General features: G+C 52.1%; 9 protein-coding genes across 9 annotated transcripts; 5 read left to right on the top strand and 4 right to left on the bottom strand.

Annotated features, from left to right (window-relative positions):
• Nucleotides 1–755: 755 nt before the first annotated feature.
• Nucleotides 756–2,560, bottom strand: Aud_010324 (alpha-1,2-mannosyltransferase ALG11; the record flags this gene model as incomplete). The annotated part of the gene is made up of 3 exons (XM_043295167.1): nucleotides 756–1,937; nucleotides 1,996–2,131; nucleotides 2,196–2,560. The coding sequence occupies 3 exons, from the start codon at nucleotides 2,558–2,560 to the stop codon at nucleotides 756–758; spliced, it is 1,683 nt and encodes a 560-aa protein (XP_043151102.1).
• Nucleotides 2,561–3,032: 472 nt separating this feature from the next.
• On the top strand, nucleotides 3,033–4,043 carry Aud_010325 (putative mitochondrial export translocase Oxa2; the record flags this gene model as incomplete). Its single annotated transcript, XM_043295168.1, has 1 exon — nucleotides 3,033–4,043. One exon carries the CDS (start codon nucleotides 3,033–3,035, stop codon nucleotides 4,041–4,043), a length of 1,011 nt encoding a protein of 336 aa, XP_043151103.1.
• Nucleotides 4,044–4,286: 243 nt separating this feature from the next.
• On the bottom strand, nucleotides 4,287–4,892 carry Aud_010326 (uncharacterized protein; the record flags this gene model as incomplete). The annotated part of the gene is made up of 1 exon (XM_043295169.1): nucleotides 4,287–4,892. One exon carries the CDS (start codon nucleotides 4,890–4,892, stop codon nucleotides 4,287–4,289), a length of 606 nt encoding a protein of 201 aa, XP_043151104.1.
• Nucleotides 4,893–6,200: 1,308 nt separating this feature from the next.
• Nucleotides 6,201–8,137, bottom strand: ptcF (type 2C protein phosphatase ptcF; the record flags this gene model as incomplete). The annotated part of the gene is made up of 3 exons (XM_043295170.1): nucleotides 6,201–6,312; nucleotides 6,389–7,402; nucleotides 7,455–8,137. 3 exons carry the CDS (start codon nucleotides 8,135–8,137, stop codon nucleotides 6,201–6,203), a joined length of 1,809 nt encoding a protein of 602 aa, XP_043151105.1.
• A 394-nt stretch (nucleotides 8,138–8,531) lies between these two features.
• Nucleotides 8,532–10,757, top strand: Aud_010328 (transcriptional repressor TCF25 family protein; the record flags this gene model as incomplete). The annotated part of the gene is made up of 1 exon (XM_043295171.1): nucleotides 8,532–10,757. The coding sequence occupies one exon, from the start codon at nucleotides 8,532–8,534 to the stop codon at nucleotides 10,755–10,757; it is 2,226 nt and encodes a 741-aa protein (XP_043151106.1).
• A 702-nt stretch (nucleotides 10,758–11,459) lies between these two features.
• Nucleotides 11,460–12,693, top strand: Aud_010329 (PQ-loop repeat-containing protein; the record flags this gene model as incomplete). The annotated part of the gene is made up of 5 exons (XM_043295172.1): nucleotides 11,460–11,579; nucleotides 11,666–12,264; nucleotides 12,316–12,365; nucleotides 12,431–12,489; nucleotides 12,541–12,693. 5 exons carry the CDS (start codon nucleotides 11,460–11,462, stop codon nucleotides 12,691–12,693), a joined length of 981 nt encoding a protein of 326 aa, XP_043151107.1.
• Nucleotides 12,694–13,434: 741 nt separating this feature from the next.
• Nucleotides 13,435–14,092, bottom strand: rpp1 (ribosomal protein P1; the record flags this gene model as incomplete). Its single annotated transcript, XM_043295173.1, has 4 exons — nucleotides 13,435–13,481; nucleotides 13,543–13,681; nucleotides 13,786–13,863; nucleotides 14,024–14,092. The coding sequence occupies 4 exons, from the start codon at nucleotides 14,090–14,092 to the stop codon at nucleotides 13,435–13,437; spliced, it is 333 nt and encodes a 110-aa protein (XP_043151108.1).
• Nucleotides 14,093–14,550: 458 nt separating this feature from the next.
• On the top strand, nucleotides 14,551–16,353 carry Aud_010331 (uncharacterized protein; the record flags this gene model as incomplete). The annotated part of the gene is made up of 8 exons (XM_043295174.1): nucleotides 14,551–14,770; nucleotides 14,856–14,937; nucleotides 15,004–15,028; nucleotides 15,091–15,369; nucleotides 15,439–15,605; nucleotides 15,682–15,895; nucleotides 15,952–16,137; nucleotides 16,192–16,353. The coding sequence occupies 8 exons, from the start codon at nucleotides 14,551–14,553 to the stop codon at nucleotides 16,351–16,353; spliced, it is 1,335 nt and encodes a 444-aa protein (XP_043151109.1).
• Nucleotides 16,354–16,837: 484 nt separating this feature from the next.
• Aud_010332 (aconitate hydratase ACO2) lies at nucleotides 16,838–19,336 on the top strand (the record flags this gene model as incomplete). Its single annotated transcript, XM_043295175.1, has 2 exons — nucleotides 16,838–16,882; nucleotides 16,982–19,336. 2 exons carry the CDS (start codon nucleotides 16,838–16,840, stop codon nucleotides 19,334–19,336), a joined length of 2,400 nt encoding a protein of 799 aa, XP_043151110.1.
• Between the last annotated feature and the right edge of the window lie 216 nt (nucleotides 19,337–19,552).

Raw genomic sequence — 19,552 nt, forward strand, 5'->3', positions numbered from 1 at the left:
CCAATTATATCGACGCTGACTGGGAATGCTGATTACATGGTTTCTGCGCTGTCTGTCTGCCGTCTTCCCCGTTCTCGGGTTCATCTTGAGATAGACTTCGCATTCAATCTCCGAATTTCAGGCACTGCATCGCATAAGCACAAGGAAGTGATTTGATTTGAAACTATATAGAGGGATTTTGGCGTTGTGATAAAAGGTTGGATCACAAGGTTAACCAAATCACCGGCGGGTATACCTTCGTTTATACCTTATTTTCGCTTTTTTCCTTTTTGATTCCCTTTTCTGATCTTCTTCTGCCTTACTTTATTCCCCATTTGGTCTTATATTCTTCTTCAGCCCCCTTAGGCTGTCTACGCTCAAGGGGTCCACGGACCTCCTGTTACGTCTTCATGATGACTTTCTGAAACTCATACCCATGGATTTTCCACTTATTCGTGTCGAGCTGTCTATTTACTGGCTCTTGTCAGGATACTCTGATCTAAGAATGGACTCAGTCTTCGATTGATTGGGCTGAATGTCGGGGTAGAGACGTCTTTCACCTTGGATTGAAATGAACGGTGGGATGATCGTAGACTGAATTAGAGCTCGTCATCGAGCCGAGAGCATGAACTATGACAACATCTATACTGATCTCGGCGTCTAACCTTAAGCTTATACAATATTACGAGGAAAATTAAGAAAAAAAATTGTCGAGTAAGGTATACACAAACAGACAATCCGGCACGGAGGCTATTCGTCAACCTGGGTCTAGCAATTCATCGGCTGCGCATCTCGACCAACTTTCCAACCTCTTCGATCCATTTCTGAGAAAACTCCTCCTCGGTGAACCGCAGGGCGGACTTACGGGCACGCCGGCGCATCGCGACTTTCTCCTCCGCCGGCAGGGCCAGGGCGGCCTCGAACGAGGCGGCGAATTCGTCCTCGGTTGAGGCGCGGAAGCCCGTCGCCCCGTCGCCGAGATCGATGACAATATCCTCGCGCGGGCCGCCGGAGTCGTGGACGACGCTGATCAGGCCTGCGGCCTGGTACTCGACGACGCAGATGCCAAAGTGCTCGTTCCACATGGCGTTGACGCCGACTGAGGCGGACCGCAAATGCGACAAGATGGTGGGCCAGCTTGCGTCGCAGATGAAGGTGGTGTGGTCGCGGATGCGGAGCTCGTGCGCTAGCAGGCGGAGGTTATAGATGTGCGTTTCGTCCGGGCTGGCGTGACGGACGGAGCCGATGAGGACCAGTTTGGGCTGGGGGAGGGCGGCCGAGGCGGGGTTCTTCTTGCGTTCGTTGAGGAAGCGGGCGAACGAGCGCAGGACAAGCGGGTGGTTTTTCTCGGGCCGGAATTGAGCGATATACAGAATGATGGGTTCCCGGCTTCGTTCCGACTCCCCATCGACAGTGATGGTCGACTCGATCTCGGACACGGCCGTGGGCGGGAAGATGACGGCGGGATCTTTGAAGGTCCTGTGCGTCCGTGCGGGGCCCCAGATGGCCCGGATATGGGCCGATGTCCAGGAAGAGTTGCACATGACGACGTCAACATGGCCTCCGACCCAACCGTAGAGACGGGCAAATGCCAGCCAGTACTTGCGCTTGACCTGGCCCTTGAACCCCTTGCCTGCACCCGCATTGACCCCTTTTAGGCCGGTGCTGTCATCCAGGGATTGGAGCATGTCGGTCGAGATGGTAGGATAGTGGACGTATGCACCTGTAGGGACAGAGGGGAAAAGCATCTTGCAGAACGCAAGGGTGAATGCGTAGCCCATGGTGTCGATGAACACATCCGGGACGAGCAGGTTGAAGGCGTCATAGGCAACCACCAGAGACCCGAGAGACTGTCCCAGAAGCGTCATGTACGGATACATGCTGCTCAGGACATATTTACGTGTAGTCAAATAGAGCAGAACAACAGTGGGCGCATGAAGTTGAATATTGAAGCGGTTCTGCAGGGGTTGGTCCTTGAGTCAGCGAGTCCTTCGTACACAGACCGGCCAGACTCACCTCTACCCTCTCCAGCATGGCCGTCTTGTTGACCTCGTGGTCACCAGTATATATAGCGCAGATTGCCTTGGGCCATCGCCGTTGCGTGGCTCTTACAGCTTCCCAAAGAACACGTTCTCCTCCTCCGCCAGCGTTACTAAGTCAACAAGGATTGATCAGCCAATGTTGGTCCGTAGAGTAGCTTCTGAGATTCCTCCTACCAGAAAGGGTGAAAGAATCCAACAATGCCCTCCCAGTCTGCATCTTCTGGACCTTTGTTGCCGCTATTCCCGCCTTTCTTACTGGGGCCAGCTGTCCCGGAGCTGGAACTCGAGCTATCAACCTTCTCCCAGTCCTCATCCTCTCCCCTTGGAGACGACTTGGACCGCTTTACCAGCTGCTCCTCCTCGTCCGCTCGAACTCTGGAGATCAGAAATTCCCTGCGAGACCGTGTTCTCTTTTGAATAACCCATCCGACACCACGGAGCACGAAGCGGAGAACACCCAAGGGGAGCTGCGGGAGGAGGACGCAGGTCGCAAGGAGAGCGAGAAGTGTGAGGAATGTCTTTAACAGAAACAGCATCATGGCCAACTCGAAACTAGAGACATAGTAGAGGGAGATTTCTTGTAGGTCGGAGAGTCGGAGACAGAAAATAATGAATGGGTGGGATGTCCGGCTGACGACTGCCAACTGATCATATTCGGCTCAAAATAGATGTATTATTTGGCAGTTCCCTATCGATAGCAGCTGGCGATAACAACACCTGATGATAACAACAGGACAGGTGTATGTATGTATGTAATGTTCTGTCCTGTTCGGTTTGATACTATACTGTCAGGTATTGTAGAGAACGCCACGTGATATTCTCACTGGAGCTTCTGGAGCATCACTTTGTTTTTTTTTGCTGAGCTTGGCAGCAGTACGGCACATGCACTGCTCCATCGTAAATGTATATTGATCTCATTTCATTCTGTTTCCTCAGAATAAATATTTATTTTCTGTCTCTCGTTCAACTCTGTTTCAATTCCGTCTTCCAGCAATTGAGCTGTCTGTAACGATGAGGCCGCTTCGTCCTTCGCTCCGTTCGCCGCATACTGCCGGCAAGCGGGTAGCGCAGCAAATACGGCATTTCCACGCCACGCGGCCCTCTCCCTTTATTAATGAAGTGCTGGACGTTTCCTCGAGCTTCATCCATGCTGTCCATTCGATCAGTGGCCTCCCGTGGGCCTTGTCCATCCCATTGACCGCCTTAATCGTCCGAACCACCGTTGCGATGCCGCTGCAGATGTACACCAAAATCCAAGCACGCAAGGAACGAGACCTAGCTCCGCTACTTCATTCATGGAGGAAACATTTTCAAGCCCAAATCAAAAAGCGTGTTGATGTCGAAAATGACAATCCAATCCTCCCGAGAGAGGCAATCCGAGAGTTGGCGACAAAGGTCAAGGCGAAGCGGAAGGAGCTGCACAAGCGATGGAACGTGCCCCGATACTGGAAGCCTGTGAGCTTCCTGCAGATACCGATATGGATCTCAGTTATGGAGAGCCTCCGAGCTATGTCTGGAAACAGCAAGGGTCTCGTACCGTACCTCCTCTCCCTGGTTGAGCCGTCCTCCGCAGAGCCAAGCACCGCGGTCCACCTGGCGGTCGAGCCGTCGCTGGCCACTGAAGGAGCTCTCTGGTTCCCCGACCTCTTGGCTGGAGACTCGACGGGCATTCTTCCAGCTGCACTCACTCTGTCAATCATACTCAACATTCGTGCTGGGTGGAAGGCTCCCTCTCTGTCTGGCATGGCTGACTTACCGCGGATCGAGATTGCAAAGAACTTGACTGTACGTGGTATCAGGGTACTGATCCAGGCGCTTGCCTTGAATATTGGCGTCTCGTCATATCTGTACGAGATGCCTTCTGCGCTCATGATCTACTGGATAAGCAGTACGAACATTGCTACTTTGCAAACTTTCTTACTGGAGAGATACATGTTGTCAAAGCCACTCCTAGAGCCCTGGAGACAGATTCATATTGGCTATCCTCAACTAGGTGAAAAGACGTCTTCGCTGAAAAAATGATTAAGGTTGCATGTCACGGGAGCGCAGATGGCCAACCAGCAGCTATGATGAACGGAATGGAGAGCAGAGATGAAACCAAGCATGCAAGAATTAGATCACCAGTGATAGGTGGAAGAAGAGCCAAGGCAGAGAGAGCCTCTCAGGGCCACACGAGTCAAAATGGCTCTCCGCTCGTGCTGATGCCGCCTTAGCGAGGCTCAGGTATGTGGCGCTTGCATCCGATGACCAGGCTTAAGACACGCTCTACTCAGGCGGCGGAGCTCCGTGCATGTTGGTGTACGTGCCGCTTGTGTAGTCAAAGAACCGGTAGTTTGGAATTTGGCGAGGAACCCCAGTTGCTCGTCGAGTGCGAGCCCAGCCCTGGCCCCATTCCTGTTCCACTCTATCGCGCGCTCTGCTGTCAAGCTCTTGAGGGCTCCTGTCGTCCACAGTTGAAAGTGGGTCAGGGTCATGTCTGAGGCCAGATAGCCACTTAAGAATGATCTCCTCACGCGTCATTGGACCTTCAGGTGCAGAAGATTCGACTGGGACCCCACCTCTGTGTTCGGATACAGTGTCAGTTTCCACTGGGATTTGAACATTCGCGTTCTCAGTTGCTGGGTTGAGTCCGGCTGGGATGTGGCATCCCTTATTCTCCATTTCAGTGACATCCTCGTGAAGTTCAATTCCGAGTCCACGAGTGTTGAGATCTTGGTTATTTTCGTTACCAGCTCCAGCGTCGCTTCTGGCTGGAGATTGTGCGTTCTCAGACTTATCGTCTAGGGACGCAAGAGGAAGATGCTCGATTCCAGCGTTGTATGTGACCCAAAAGTTGAGGAACTCATCCTCCTCCCAACTGAGATCTTCCATGGCTGTACTGATCTTAACAGAAATGTACCCGGAATCAGCTGGGGAACTCAGAATTGTGTTAGCCAGGCTCAATGACTTACCAGGTTGAACGGCTGAATGCTGCTCTGACTTCGAATGGCAAAGACGCAGTCTTGAAGGAACGATCTTATGAGATTTGTCAACGGGCAAGATCGCAGACCAGGACAATTAGTCAAGAGACGAGACACAACTGGGCACCTCCAAATTTTCGAGCTAGCTGCAGTATGTGAGCAATTCCAAAACAAGGAGATTTCAACTTTCTTCCAAAAGCACTGTCAGCTGCACGACGTGTCTGGAAGAGGAAAGACTCCGAGGTTGAGAAAGAAAAGAGATAAGGATCAGGACATGAATAGGAAGGGTATGAGAGAAGTGCGGCAAAAGTTCAGGAAGCAATAGTCACTGTGCTTGGAGAAACTTGCTCGCCCCTGTCCCAAAAGGGTCGTGATTGACGCCGTCTGAGACGACACCATCCTCTATATGATGTCGTTGCAGAGTAGTATAGTGCTCTCTCCCCCTTATCTACTAGAAGTAGGAATCTAAATTCACTATACTTACATTCCTACTCCCTTGAGAACCTTAGCCATCTTTAAGCTCAGTCTGCAAACCCTAGTAGTAGACGCCTAACAGCCTTACATCCAACTGAATACTTTAAAGAGAGGCCCCTTAAGCAAAGGTCTAGAGGCCAGCAACTTAAGCATAGTACTTAAATCTGTGTTCCTGAGCAAAGATGGAGGACACCTTGACTGCCTTGGTTCTATGCTAAGGTGTTTCAGGGCATGACTCCTCACGTGGCTTCACTGCTATCCAGATCCACGTGGGCCCACGTGACTCATAGTCAACAGCCATGCTCAGATAAGTTCACTAGTGAATTTCTCCTTTGAATACTATTTTCTGGCTATCATTTAATTTTTCTTGATCTATTCATGGATCTTATTAGTGAAATGGTTTCTCCTGCGCGTTAGGACTTATCTATTCTGATCAAAGGTACATGGAGCAGGGTACTCCAAGACCAGAATCATATCCCTAAGATTGCAAATCTACCATGCTGAACAATTTATGAGTATTGCCGCTGCAGTAGTGTCATCAACGCCAGATCCCAAGAACCACGCCAGCATATGCACTGGAAAATAACTCAGTCCAACCCAAGAGAGCCAGCGGAGAATCTCATCCGATGGTATCCTCCCCAGAAACAGACAGTAGAAAGTGAAGACCATGTGGAAGAAAACCGCGTCCCTGCGCTAGAGGAAATTGGAAATTGAATGCTATTGGTTCCACAAGATATCGATGCTATCATAGTTTGGCCTTCTGATTTTCCTCCGACGCGCTGGCTTCCTGATTGACCGTGACGGTCCGGTTGTCAGGGCCCTCGCCGAAGAAGATGACCTCGACGGTGATGTCGTCGCTGGCGAACTTGTGAGTTCATTTTCAAAAATAGAGACTGTAGCGCAAAGTGCAAGGGATAAAGGAGTATTACTTACCGGTATCTGCGGGAGTACGGACTAGGGAGTGTGAGTAAAGCGCAAACCATGTCCCTGTCCTTGCCACCCATCGCGTTGCGCACGAGATGAGTTGCCGCGTTCTTGTCTTCTACGACAAAACGACTCGCAACGCCCGAAATGTCGTACTGTTGCTGACGGATCGGACGGCGCTGGCCTTCGGTGGTTGTCTCCTTGGGTGCCTCTACGGGCAGATGCTTGTCGTCCATGCCAAACCAGCTCTGCAGCCAGGCCTTATTGGTTCCGTTGTTGCCAGATCGCTGCTGGTCAACCCATTGGCCCACAAGGCCAACGACTTCTTCATTGCTCAGCATTTCCCAGAGGCCGTCCGTAGCCATGACTACAAAGTCACCCTTACTAGGCTCAATCTTCGTGGTCGTAATAACAGGCTCGGCGGTGACATAAGGAGGAGTCTTCAACAGTGGGTGAGGGGTCCGTCCGAAAAACTGCTTCTTGATTTTTTCCTGGGTCTCCTTGCTCCACTTGTAGAATGCATCTCCAAAAGAACGGCTAGGCTCCAGTTGTCCGAGAATTCTTCCGTTACGCACAACATTCGGTTCGCCTGGGTGCTCTTCCCGCAGACGCTTCATCTCTGAGGGGGTGCCGCCAGTCTGGTCCTCAGAAAGCGGTCTTGCCGTCCATTTCCCGGTAGGTCCACGGCGGCCAAGAACAGCCCTTGAGTCACCAGCACAGGCGACCTTGAGGTCTTTGGACTGCGAGTCATAGAATGCAAGCAGAGCACAGGATCCGGAGAGAGCGGGGGCAAGCAGCTCGGCAGCGGCTCGGCGGGAGTTGGATTTGAGGACCTTATCGACACTACTATGCACGATATCGTTATCAAGGCGGACAAAGGCTTGCTTGATTGCCGCGTCCACGGCTTCGGATGGCGGGCTAATAAGCGAAGGATTGGTGGCTGCAGCCTTGTAGGTCGTGTTCAGCTCCCGGGCCACGTATGAAATCAGGACATTGCGAAGCTTGGCCGAGGTTGTCCATCCCCTAGCTCAGACGTTAGAATTTGCAGGTATGGGTTGATAACAAGCAGCCTTACGAATGACCATCAAATACAGCCCAGAACATCCAATCACTAGTCGACTCGCCTTCGTTCGCTGCAGCTACAGAGGAAGGCACCTCGACAATTTTCTCGGCATGATCATCCTCGATCGGCGAGTTGCTCGGCACCTGGACGACATCGTATCGCACGACACCTTTGCCCCGGTTCACCATAAAAGACTGCTCGTTTCTCCTCAACTTCTGTGTCGCTTGTTCAGGCGTCAACATCTCTAGAATTCGGCGGTCGGAATCGTCTGTCTGCTTGTAAAGAGGCTGGTCTCCAGATAGTGTTGCCGTGTAGAACTGATCATTGTCCACGAGTATCGCACGTCTGGTAGATTCCGCGGATCCTTCAGCGTGCGCTCCTGAAGATGCGTCTGTAGCTATCGTCCGTGTCTGTGATGGGGACGTCACAGAGGTCTTCGGAGAGTTGCTACCCTGATAAGCGTACCAAGCGCCAGATGCGACAACCGTCGATATCACTGCAAGAGAAAAATTTCGGAGATGCATCGATGACTGCAAGGTCGCTGGAATGAAGGAGGGATGTCGTCCACGGGAGGAGAGCCGGAGACCTAGAGGCTGATTATGGGAGAACGACACAGCGCACGGTTTCCTAGCGCCGACCTTCCATACTGGTACACGACGAGCAGTACGGAAAGTCTGGAGGGCCAGGCGACGCATTGAACTTGCGGTAGCGTTCAGACAATCGAGAAACCGTAGAATCCAGCGAGGCTGGTACGGAAAAGCAGAGTGGTGTTGTTCGCCCTGACTGTTGATCTCCCAGAAACTTGGAGAGCGGTCCCAGGCATCTAGGCATTTAGGGAGATGATAACGTCATGTGATAGATAACGTATCGTATGGTAAGGTGATATTGGATTAACTTGGTAAGGTATCGTACAGTAATCCGCATAGTCCCGCACTAAGCCTAAGCGGGATGTGTCGTCATGCCTGTGGTCTTCTTTCTTGTCCAAATATCTGCCAGAGATTGACATTCGAGGATTGATCGCCATCAACCCATATTAAGGTTGGACATCACTGAAATAGAGTCTCATCGTCCTCCGCAACTCGACCCTGAATGTCCTCCCGAGCGATTCGCAAGCTGCAGAAGCTTCGCGAACAAGAGTTGCAACAAGCCCAGGTACAAGCGGAGCAAGACAACGATGAGTTGGATGAGTACGAGCCGGTAATCCGGCCGTCAAGGCCGAAGCTGAATGCTTTTGATCTCCTCAATGCTGGTGATGATGAGGATGAGGAGCGCGAGTCTGATCACGATATCGAAGAGACAGTGACTCACCCGCTGGAAGATGTCCCTGCCCCGGCAAAATCCGCAGATTCTAGTAAGAAGAAGAAAAAGAAGAACAAGAAGAAGAAGGCGGCGGTGGCAAAGCTTACAGCCGCAGGAGGAGCGGCCGGTGCCAAGTCAGACGATGAGCTGGACGAGATCGATCGAGCTCTGAAGGAACTAGCTGTTGAATCCAAGGGTACTGACAGTCAAAAGGCTGCAGCTGTGTCCCCAAAGGATGTCCGCGGCGCATCTTTCCCCAAAACGCCAGAGGAGTTGCTTTCGATTGAACCCAAATTCCTCAATGCAATGAATGAGATGCGAAGGTTATTTGGGAATGTCGTATTGGAGAGTTTCGATGAAGAATCTGGGACGGGTCGCAGGAGAGATAGAAATAGGGAAATGGTTGATCTCGGGCGCGCTTTGACCGGTAGGTATAGTCCCGCCAGCAAAGGTCTAAGTCTAGCAGGGACTACGCAACGGCGGAATGTTCTCATGCAGGGAAAAGACGAGTGGCCACGCGCTCCCAGTGGTGGTTTGGGAATGGAGCTGGTAGAAAAACTACCCAGTGGAGCTACGAAATACCAGATTGTCCACAACGCTGCGTATACAGACGTGCAAAGACAATTTGATATGTGCGTCGAGTCCATGGATCCGCAACGAATGATACACCTCTTGCAATATAATCCGTACCACATCTCTACTCTCCTTCAAGTGTCCGAGATAGCAAAACATCAGGGCGATCATGCCGTTTCCGCTGATCTCCTCGAGCGAGCCCTGTTCAATATCGGGCGCTCGGCTCACTCGTCGTTCGGCAATCGTTTAAAGGAAGGGCAGGCAAAACTCGACTTTATCCACATGGCAAATCGGGAGCTGTGGCTTGTGGGTTGGAGGTACATTGCGAATCTGGGGATGAAAGGAACGTGGAGAACAGCATACGAATGGGCTAAGCTACTGCTGGGCCTCAATGATGACGACCCATATTGCATCAGGCTTCTGATCGATCATCTTGCGCTCCGGGGCAGAGAATACTCACACTTTGTCGCTTTGTGCACACAAACTAGACTGAGTGAGGACTGGGCGCTGTTGCCCAACATTCAATGCTCACTCGCACTGGCATATCTTCGGCTAAATAAACCAAAGGAATGCCGCGAGCAGCTGCGCCGCGCGATGTCGCGATATCCATGGGTATTCTGTAAGCTTGCGCAGGAGTTGGATATTCAACCCATGCCCAAGCGCATATGGGGCAAGATGCCTCCGACGGACGCCCATGATTTGCTCACTGAACTCTATATTGCCAGAGCCAAGGACCTCTGGAATACCCCTGAAGCAGTTTCTCTCATTGTGGAAATCGCCGACACTCTTCCAGAGGAAGAAGAGCCCATCGAACCTCCGGAGATCACTCTAGACATTGCGCGCCATGTCGTTCTCTCGGATATCCCCCGTGTCACAACACATTTGCCCGGACGCTTTGTTTCGGGGCGAATCTCGGCATCTGATCCACTCCCGCCTTACGACTCCGAGGCTCATCGCCAGCAATCGGACCCAACGCCGTCCTACTTGGCGCAGATGCCAGAAGTAGGCCGACCACAATGGCTTCGCGATCTGCTAGATCAGCTGAACAATGGAGCGCTTCATTTTCCTCGATTCCGCGGGGACGACAATGGAGAGATCCGCGACGACGCCTTCTCCGATAACGATCGGGAAGAAGCTGGTGGCGAGCGCCGACATCCGATGGCCGACCAGGGAGCATCACTAGAGCAGTGGCTTTTGGGAGATGGTATGCAGAGCTTGCAAGCCTTTCTGAATCAGTATGGGGTCGATCGTGGTAACTGGGGCGATGTGGTCGACTACTCTCCCTTGACGGAGTATTTGGACGCTCTGGATGCTGTGCAGCCGGATGACGCACGACAAGAGTTGCTTCATGGGCGAATTAGGGAGATTATGGGTGATATGGTTGTTGATATGCTCGAGAATGAGCTCGAACTTCAGCAATACGATGACGAGGTCGAAAACTGATCATAGTTCTGGTCTCGGTCAAATTGGTTGTATATACCCTGTATAGCAATAAATGTCGGTCGGCTTCTCCCGGCCTGCATTATACTGATCAACCGTCTTTCAAACCATGGTAGCCATAATGTTGTAATATGCAGTCATTCTGCGGATATGCTCGTCCAGATATATACTTCCGCGGCGATAGGACTCAGCACCATATACATATACATGTATATATATTTATATGCCCCACGCTTTGGCTACACAAAACAAGCAAATATGAACTACAGGAGCGCAGCGTCCAAATATACACTCTCGAGCTTACAGAGGTACAAAATGACTTCAGTTTTCACCGTGATAATAAAAAAATGCCTTACTGCCTGGCAGCCAATCCCAGTGCTCGCTTAGTCACAATCTCTTATCGGATGCGATCACCAAACAGGATTTAGTAGAGGTACTAAGAGCTGCTATTAATATAGAGTCGCATCAAGGAAAATCTTCATTTTTCGCTTTGAAGACTCAACTCTTACTGTTTCACATGTCCTACAGCTTTGAACGCTGGACGTACTTCTGCTAGTGACCACGATATCAATGTGCTAGACTCGTTTCGATTCGAGACGGCGTCGATTGGCACTCAAACTTTTCCGAGCTTAATCTGTGTGTCATTGATTGTTCCTTCGCTCGCTTTTTTCTCTGCAGCCGCAGGGCTCGGGTCGCAGAATCGCAATGTCCCTCTTCCTGGCCCGGGAAGATATGCCTGTGGAAAATTTTGTCCCGATAACACCGCGTGAAGCTGCCTCTGGTCTTCTGGGTTCTGTCTCCTTGACCTGTTGGATTTTCTTACTGGTATGGCTCACATCGGCCTGGATATCGCGATCAACCGTTCGCGCGAGACAAACAAGAGTTCAATGCTGATTGCAACCCCTGCGCAGGTTCCCCAACTCATTGAAAACTACTGTAATGGCAATGCTGAAGCCATCTCGCTCCTCTTCCTCTTCGTCTGGTTCATTGGCGATATCACCAACCTGATCGGAGGCGCTTGGGCCGGTCTCGTCCCCGTCATTGTGGCCATTGCGGTCTATTTTTGTATTGCGGATGGTGTGCTCATCGCGCAATGTCTTTACTACAAACACCGCAATGCTCGTCGCGAGAGTCTGCTCCGTCACCGGCGCTCCTCCACCGTCACCCCCGACCCGACGACCCCTTTACTCGGTCGTCGATTCAGCGATACGCTAGAACGGGGTCCAGCTTCGCGACGCCGATCTATGACGTCGCAGCGTAGCGGACGGAGTGGTCACGGTCACCCTGACGACGCTCTAGCTAATATTGTCGAGGAGAACGAGGTTGTCCGGAGTGCTTGGATGAAGAACCTCAGCAGTGTCCTGGCGATCTGCGTCATCGGCATGGCCGGTTGGACGGTCGCCTGGCAGACGGGGGTCTGGAAACCAGCTCCGAAGGAGCGTGATGGGGGCGTGGACATGGCAGCTGGCGCGCAAGTGCTGGGATATGTCAGTGCCGTTTGTTACCTGGGGTGAGTGTGCTTTCTGACGGAAACGGAGCTGGACTGACAGTAAGCTACTAGTGCGCGACTTCCTCAAATCTACAAGAACTACTGCGACAAGTCATGCGAAGGTACGTGCCTTGAACTTCAAGACCACTCACATAAGAAAGACCCTTTGTACTGATATTTTTATAAGGACTTTCATTGCTTTTCTTCATCCTCTCTTTGATGGGCAATCTTACCTATGGCGCTGGTGTAAGTAGTAGGCTACTCATCATACCTCCCCCCCGGTCTAACCATTCGCAGATTCTCTGCCATTCCACGGAAAAGAATTACGTCGTGACAAACCTACCCTGGCTAATTGGCTCTTTGGGCACGATGGTAGAGGACGTGGTCATTTTCCTGCAATTTCGCCTTTACGCAGAGCAGAGTTCTCAGCTCACGACTGCAGTGTCGTGAGTGTCGTGATATCTCACTGACTTCGCTACAAGATATGCGTTCATGGCTCAGCAGCGGTTGATATACTACCCCAAGTATGCTTGATTTCTATATCTTGTCATTTCCTGCACTGTATTCCGACAAAAGTTCTGTTTTTTCTTTCGTTTTCCTTCCAGGGGCGACGGAGTATGTTCTGCAAATTTGGCACGGCGTTGGTGGTTCGGTTGACTGCAAAATTGCTACAGCGGTATATATTGAGAACTCATACGTTGTATACTGCGCGAGGCGACATGAGGACACAGGAATTTACAAGGTGTATACAATTGAGGACAACTGCAGCAGAAGGAATCCTTTGTTCATGGTCGCATGACAGACATAGCATGAGAACTGGGCAACTATGCTAGAAAAGTATCTAGCAACAAGCAAATGGCAAAAACTTTTTCCGAGAACCTATTATGATTCTAACCGAGGGCGGCCACAGCGATCTCGCCCTTGGCAGATATGGATATGCCAATTCTCCCTTTACTTGACGGCCCGAAATCCTAGCGTCATCCGTACCGGTACCTCTGTCACGACGGAACCCATCATGCAAGCAAAGCGCCCAGTCCCACCAGTAGTCCTCGTCCGTTTGATTCTTCTTTTTTTCCCTTTTTGGTCTTCGTGCAGTCGCATTGTATCGGGTACAAGAGATTCGAGTAGTGTAAGGAGATAGGAGAGAAACGAGGAAAAAAAGAAAAAAGAACGTCGAACGGATTAGGACGTTTAGTCGAACAGACCGAAGCCCATGTCCTCGTCGGACTCCTCCTTCTCTGTACGAACGATCAGCGTCCCTGTTCGCGGAGGCCAGTCTCAAAAGTTTCGAATCTTTACCTTCTTCCTTCTCCTCAGCAGCAGCCTCGGCGGCAGCGGCACCACCGGCGGCAGCAGCACCGCCAACGGCAGCGGGGGCAGCAGCACCACCGGAGCCGACGTTGGTCAGGAGGTCCTTGATGTCCTTGCCCTCAAGAGCCTGCAAAAAAGAAGTCACAGCGTAAGCGTTTGTCCAGATCCTGGGCCCAATTTTTCGTTCCGTTGTCACATAAGACTGTTGCGAAAAGGTAGTGCAGTATTTACCTTGGCGAAGAGGGAAGTCCAGATGGGCTCAACATCGGCGACCTTAGCAGCACCGAGGAGGGTCTGGATCTTGTCGGCCTATAATCGAAGAAAAACCATGAATCAGCCCAGTTCCTTGATTGCCTTGCAGTTTCGTTGCCGTTTCTGAATTCTCCTCCTCTTTTTCGTGCAATTCTTCCAAAGTTGTTTGCCGATTCCATGCCGCAGATTTTCGAGAAATTCATGGACCAATACGTACGGTGATCTCGACGCCATCATCGGCGAGGATGAGGGCGGCGTAGGAGCAAGCGAGCTCGGCAGTAGACATGGTGGTCGACGGGTTGGACTTGACTGGGAGTCTCGAGAGGGATGGGGATAGGAGGAGAGAGGAAGAGGAAGACGGAGACTTTTTTTCTACTGTCTTGTCGATGGAGATGGTCGGGCTGGCACTTGTTCCCAGAGCGGAAGTTGTGTGTTTGGTGCAAAAGCCCTCGCTTAGGGCTTTCCCGATCGGGATTAGTCCCAAGACTTTCCCGTGATTTTGGCCTAGGCCTGATTGGGAAAGGATGATGCCATCAGAGAAACACCCCTCCTCATTCCGACGGCTTCCAATCACTATCTACTACTAGCTAGCTAGAGGGGGTTATCGGATACCTTTACTCTTCTCTACTCCAAACGGCCAACTCTTTCTTTGAACTGGTGCATAATTTTCGGATCTGTGCCACTAACCGACCTTTTGATATCGATTCGACATTTTCATATCATTTTCTTTCTGCTATTGGCATCATGGACTCCCCCGCCGTCCCCGTCCCTTTCGACCCGCAGGAGCAGCCGATCCTGGAGCGTCTTCTCCGCACCAGAGATGCACTCTTGCTGCTAAAACAAGACAAGTCGTCCTATATCAAATCTCGCGATGTGCTCCCGCTATACGAAGAAGTGATCTCCGAGGTGGAAAAGCTCAATGCTGTGCGGAAGGAACAGGACCGCCGGCTGACACACAACCGACGTTAGCATCTGAGTGGGCCTTGCGCGTGATATAGTCGGTCTGGCGAAAGATGGGCTAACGATTGAGATCTTTGATCGATTTCTAGTCGACTACGTACTCGACGACTGCTTTCAATTGATCTCGTTACTGTTCTTGACTGTGGGAAGGAATAATGAGGCCCCCGCAGTGTATGTTCACTGACTTATTTGAAAAGTCGTCCTGTCTTTGTCTGAACTAACATTACCTGACGATAGATACTCGCTTGCAACAACAATCAAGGTATAGCGGCCCCTTTTGAGCTGTCTCCGCCATATTATTCTGTTCCTGACCCGTTCGACTAGCGCCTGCTTGATCACCTTGAAGAAGCTGGTTTTTACAGCTCAAAAGATCTCAGCTCGATCACCAAGACCCTGACCAACATGAAGGAGACAGTCGAGCGTGGTCGAGATGCATATTCCCCAGCTCTGATGACGCTCTTGGAAAGTCGACTTGAACAGTGTCAATTGAAGTTGGATAAGTTGCGGGGCGGGCTTGAAGCTATGAACCCTGAGCTAGCACCCACCCATGAGACTCTTGTTTCAGTCTTGCGGTCGACAGCGGCAGCCAACACTCGATCAAAGGTAGTCTCTGAAATTTGGCGTGTCTTTTTGAGGGAGTGAGTGAACAAGCTAATAGTGCGTGGTTTCTAGTTCTCCGCGACGGAAGTGATCAATCTTCGGAAGCAGTTGACGAAAATCCAAGACACAATGAAGGACGGTAACTTCGTTGGAGCAGATGGTAAGCCCCTAGAAGGGCAAGACGGGGTCAAACAGCTGCTGGACCGGTGCTGGCGTTGGACCGAGATTGTGCTTGAACGGTCAGCCCGCCCATTTCTCTGTCTAGGCTCTCGCCATGGCGGGTAGTGACCGAGTGACTAACTGTTTGTTTGACAGAGAGGGGAAGATTGACGAGCGCTTCCGCGACCAATACGATCGGCTGCTTGAGATTCGTAACCAGCTGGATCGACTCTCCGTAACTCAGGCCTGGTCTCTGCGGGAGACCGACCTTTTCGGATATCAGCGGAAACTCGACCGTATTGATGAAGCTCGGGTCGATGGAAATTTCGTGGATGCCGAAGGGCAGCCGGCAGATATCCATGCGCAGCGTGTAAGAATTAAGCACCCGGAAAGTCGGGACGGGGCTTGTTACTGATTTGTTGGCAGACATTACTATACCTCATTCGGAGGAGCTACGCCTATATCTACGCACTTCTGATCTCTTCGGAACCCGTATCTGAGGCCTTGCTGCCAGTCTACAATCAGCTGCAGACCTTGCGACGATGTCTCCTGGAAGTCAAAGAGTCCGGAGGTGTCTCGAATTCTCGAGAATTGTACCCATATAGTATGAAGGTAAGTAACCAACCCCCAGCTTACCGGCAAGACACAGAAGGTGACATCATACAGCTGAACTCCATTGACAACATGCGAGTTGACGGCAAATTCTACATGGGAAACGACATTCCCGAAGGACAGGGCAGCGTCAATGCGCTGCTGGCCGAATGCTATGATATCGTATGGGAGCTGCGGGCGGCTGTACCTGACGAGGAAGAGAGAACCAGCGCTTAATTCTCTGCTGCGTATATTCTTTGTATGTTGTACCCTTCATTCATGTACAACTGTTGAAATTTGGTTCTCTCTTCAATTTGCGATTTTTCTCCTGATATTTTAGTTCAGGCGTTTGTCTGGGCGCTTTTTTGGGATGATATGACTCTTCAACAGAAAATGATCTTTTAACCATGATGGCATGAGTCCTATCTATGAATCTTTTCTTCAAATACCTAATAACTACTCCGTACTTGAAAACTACCTTTCCTAGGTAATTATAAACACCAGCTGCGTAATTATCTGGATAATACCTTATCCGAGGTTTGCTGTCCTAATGTAACGTATTGTAAGATCTACTCCAGCCCCGGCATCGGCGTGGTCCTGGCCAATCAGATTGCAGCTAAATAAGTAAGCCGAAAAGCAGCAGAAAAAAGGGCATTAGAATGTTGCCATCTACCGAGCGTCGTCTTCTTCTCCGCAATCAACTCTTCCACAGGGCGTCAATATGGTGAGGCAGCTTGTCTGGCAGCGGGCTACCGCCTCTCGCAGGGTATGTTTTTCTCGTGCTTTATCAATGGCTTCTGGATCCAATGATTACGCCAGAGACAATGGGTTTTCCTCTATTGTGACTAACTCCACTGCCCCATAGCTGGCCCCGAAATGCCTCCCCCCGCAACAATTATTCGCACGACGTGGCCTAGCCACTGAGGCCTCCGCTGCACGCATGCCGCCTTACCCTAAGATTGTGCGGAATCTCGAGCAGGTTCGGAAGGTTTTGGGATCCTCGCGCGCCCTCACCCTGGCGGAGAAGATCCTCTACGCCCATCTGGACAATGCGGAGGAGTCCCTGTTGACAGGCACTAACAATGGAAAAGACATTCGGGGCAAGGCCAACCTGAAGTTGAAGCCGGACCGAGTGGCGATGCAGGATGCGTCGGCCCAGATGGCGTTGTTGCAGTTCATGTCCTGTGGCCTCCCGTCGACCGCGGTGCCCGCCAGTATTCACTGCGACCATATGATCGTGGGTGAGCGCGGCGCGGACACCGATCTGCCTGCCTCTATCCAGGGTAACCAGGAAGTGTTCGACTTCCTTGAGAGCGCCGCCAAGCGCTACGGTATTGAGTTCTGGCCCCCCGGTGCGGGTATCATCCACCAGAGTGTGCTGGAGAACTACGCCGCTCCTGGTCTGATGATGCTGGGTACCGACAGCCACACGCCTAACGCGGGAGGGTTGGGAGCTATCGCTATCGGTGTCGGTGGTGCAGATGCAGTGGATGCATTGGTGGATGCTCCCTGGGAATTGAAAGCGCCTCGCGTTCTTGGTGTGCGTCTTGAGGGTAAGCTGAGCGGCTGGGCCTCTCCCAAGGATATCATTCTGCACCTGGCTGGTAAGCTCACCGTCCGCGGTGGTACCGGCTATGTGATCGAGTATCATGGACCCGGTGTCGAGACGCTCAGCTGTACCGGTATGGCTACCTGTTGCAACATGGGTGCGGAGGTCGGAGCCACCACCTCGGTCTTCCCCTTCTCCCCCAGCATGGTTCCTTATCTGCAGGCGACGCACCGAGGCCATGTGGCCGAGGCGGCGGCCGAGATTGCTGCATCGGGCCCCAAGAACCTTTTGCGGGCCGATGATGGTGCAGAGTACGACCAGGTGATCACGATTGACTTGTCGACGCTGGAACCTCACGTCAACGGACCCTTCACTCCGGATTTGTCCGTGCGTCTGTCGAATTTCGCAAACACCGTCCGCGAGAACAAGTGGCCCGAGACTCTTGGTGCTGGACTGATCGGTAGTTGCACCAACAGTTCCTACGAGGATATGACTCGCGCAGAGGACCTGGTCAAGCAGGCGTCGGCGGCTGGCCTGAAGCCCAAGGCGGACTTCTTCATCACGCCCGGCAGTGAGCAGATTCGCGCCACTCTGGACCGTGATCAGACCCTGTCTTCTTTCTCCGAGGCCGGCGGCACCGTTCTGGCCAACGCCTGCGGACCCTGCATCGGGCAGTGGAAGCGAACTGATGGTGTCGCCAAGGGTGAGGACAATGCGATCTTCACCTCCTACAACCGTAACTTCCCCGGACGCAATGATGGCAACCGACGCACTATGAACTTCCTGGCGTCGCCGGAGATTGTAACCGCCCTTTCCTACTCTGGCAGCACCACCTTCAACCCCATGACCGACACTCTGAAGACCCCGAGCGGTGAAGACTTCAAGTTCCGTCCTCCCCAGGGATCTGATCTCCCCAGTGCTGGGTTCGCTGACGGCAACCCTGCCTTCCAGCCCAGCGCTGGTGTCCCTGACGCCTCCGTGGAGGTCATTGTTTCCCCCACCTCTGACCGTCTCGCTCTGCTGGAGCCATTCGCACCCTTTCCTGCAGGCGAACTGTCCGGCTTGAAGGTCCTGTACAAGGTCAAGGGTCAGTGCACCACCGACACCATCTCCGCGGCCGGTCCGTGGTTGAAGTACAAGGGTCACCTGCCCAACATCTCCGCCAACACTCTGATCGGAGCGGTCAACGCTGCCACGGGTGAGACGAACGTTGCGTACGACGACGCTGGCAACAAGCACTCGATTCCCGACCTGGCAGCTCGGTGGAAGGCCGACGGCATTGAATGGCTGGTCGTGGCTGAGGACAACTATGGCGAGGGTAGCGCGCGTGAACACGCGGCGCTGCAGCCGCGGTACCTGGGCGGCCGGATCATCGTGGCCAAAAGCTTCGCGCGCATCCACGAGACCAACCTGAAGAAGCAGGGTGTGGTCCCCCTGACGTTCGCCGACAAGGCCGACTACGACCGCATCGATGCATGCGACCAGGTCAACACTGTCGGACTGTACGAGACCCTGAAGTCCGGCGGTCAGGGATCAATCCAGCTACAGGTCACCAAGAAGAACGGCGAGAAGCTGACGATTCCAGTCAATCACACTCTGAGCAAGGACCAGTGTGGCTTCATCCTGGCGGGAAGTGCCTTGAACTTGTTGGCCAAGCGGGCACACCAGTGATTTATATACTGGCGAGAATTGGACCAAAAAGAAGTTGTATACATCTCAGGGTATTTGGAGGCGTTCACGTGTATGTACGTTCTGTCTGTTATAAGATATCCAATTGAACAGTTTGAATTCAATTTTGTGCCATGATGCATGATGCATGATGCAATCTCACGGGCGACACTATTTGCTTGAGCCCGAAATCAAGGAATCTCCCCAGCCCCACGTCTG

Source organism: Aspergillus udagawae (assembly GCF_001078395.1).
Source record: "Aspergillus udagawae IFM 46973 DNA, scaffold_9, whole genome shotgun sequence".
NCBI lineage: Eukaryota > Fungi > Ascomycota > Eurotiomycetes > Eurotiales > Aspergillaceae > Aspergillus > Aspergillus udagawae.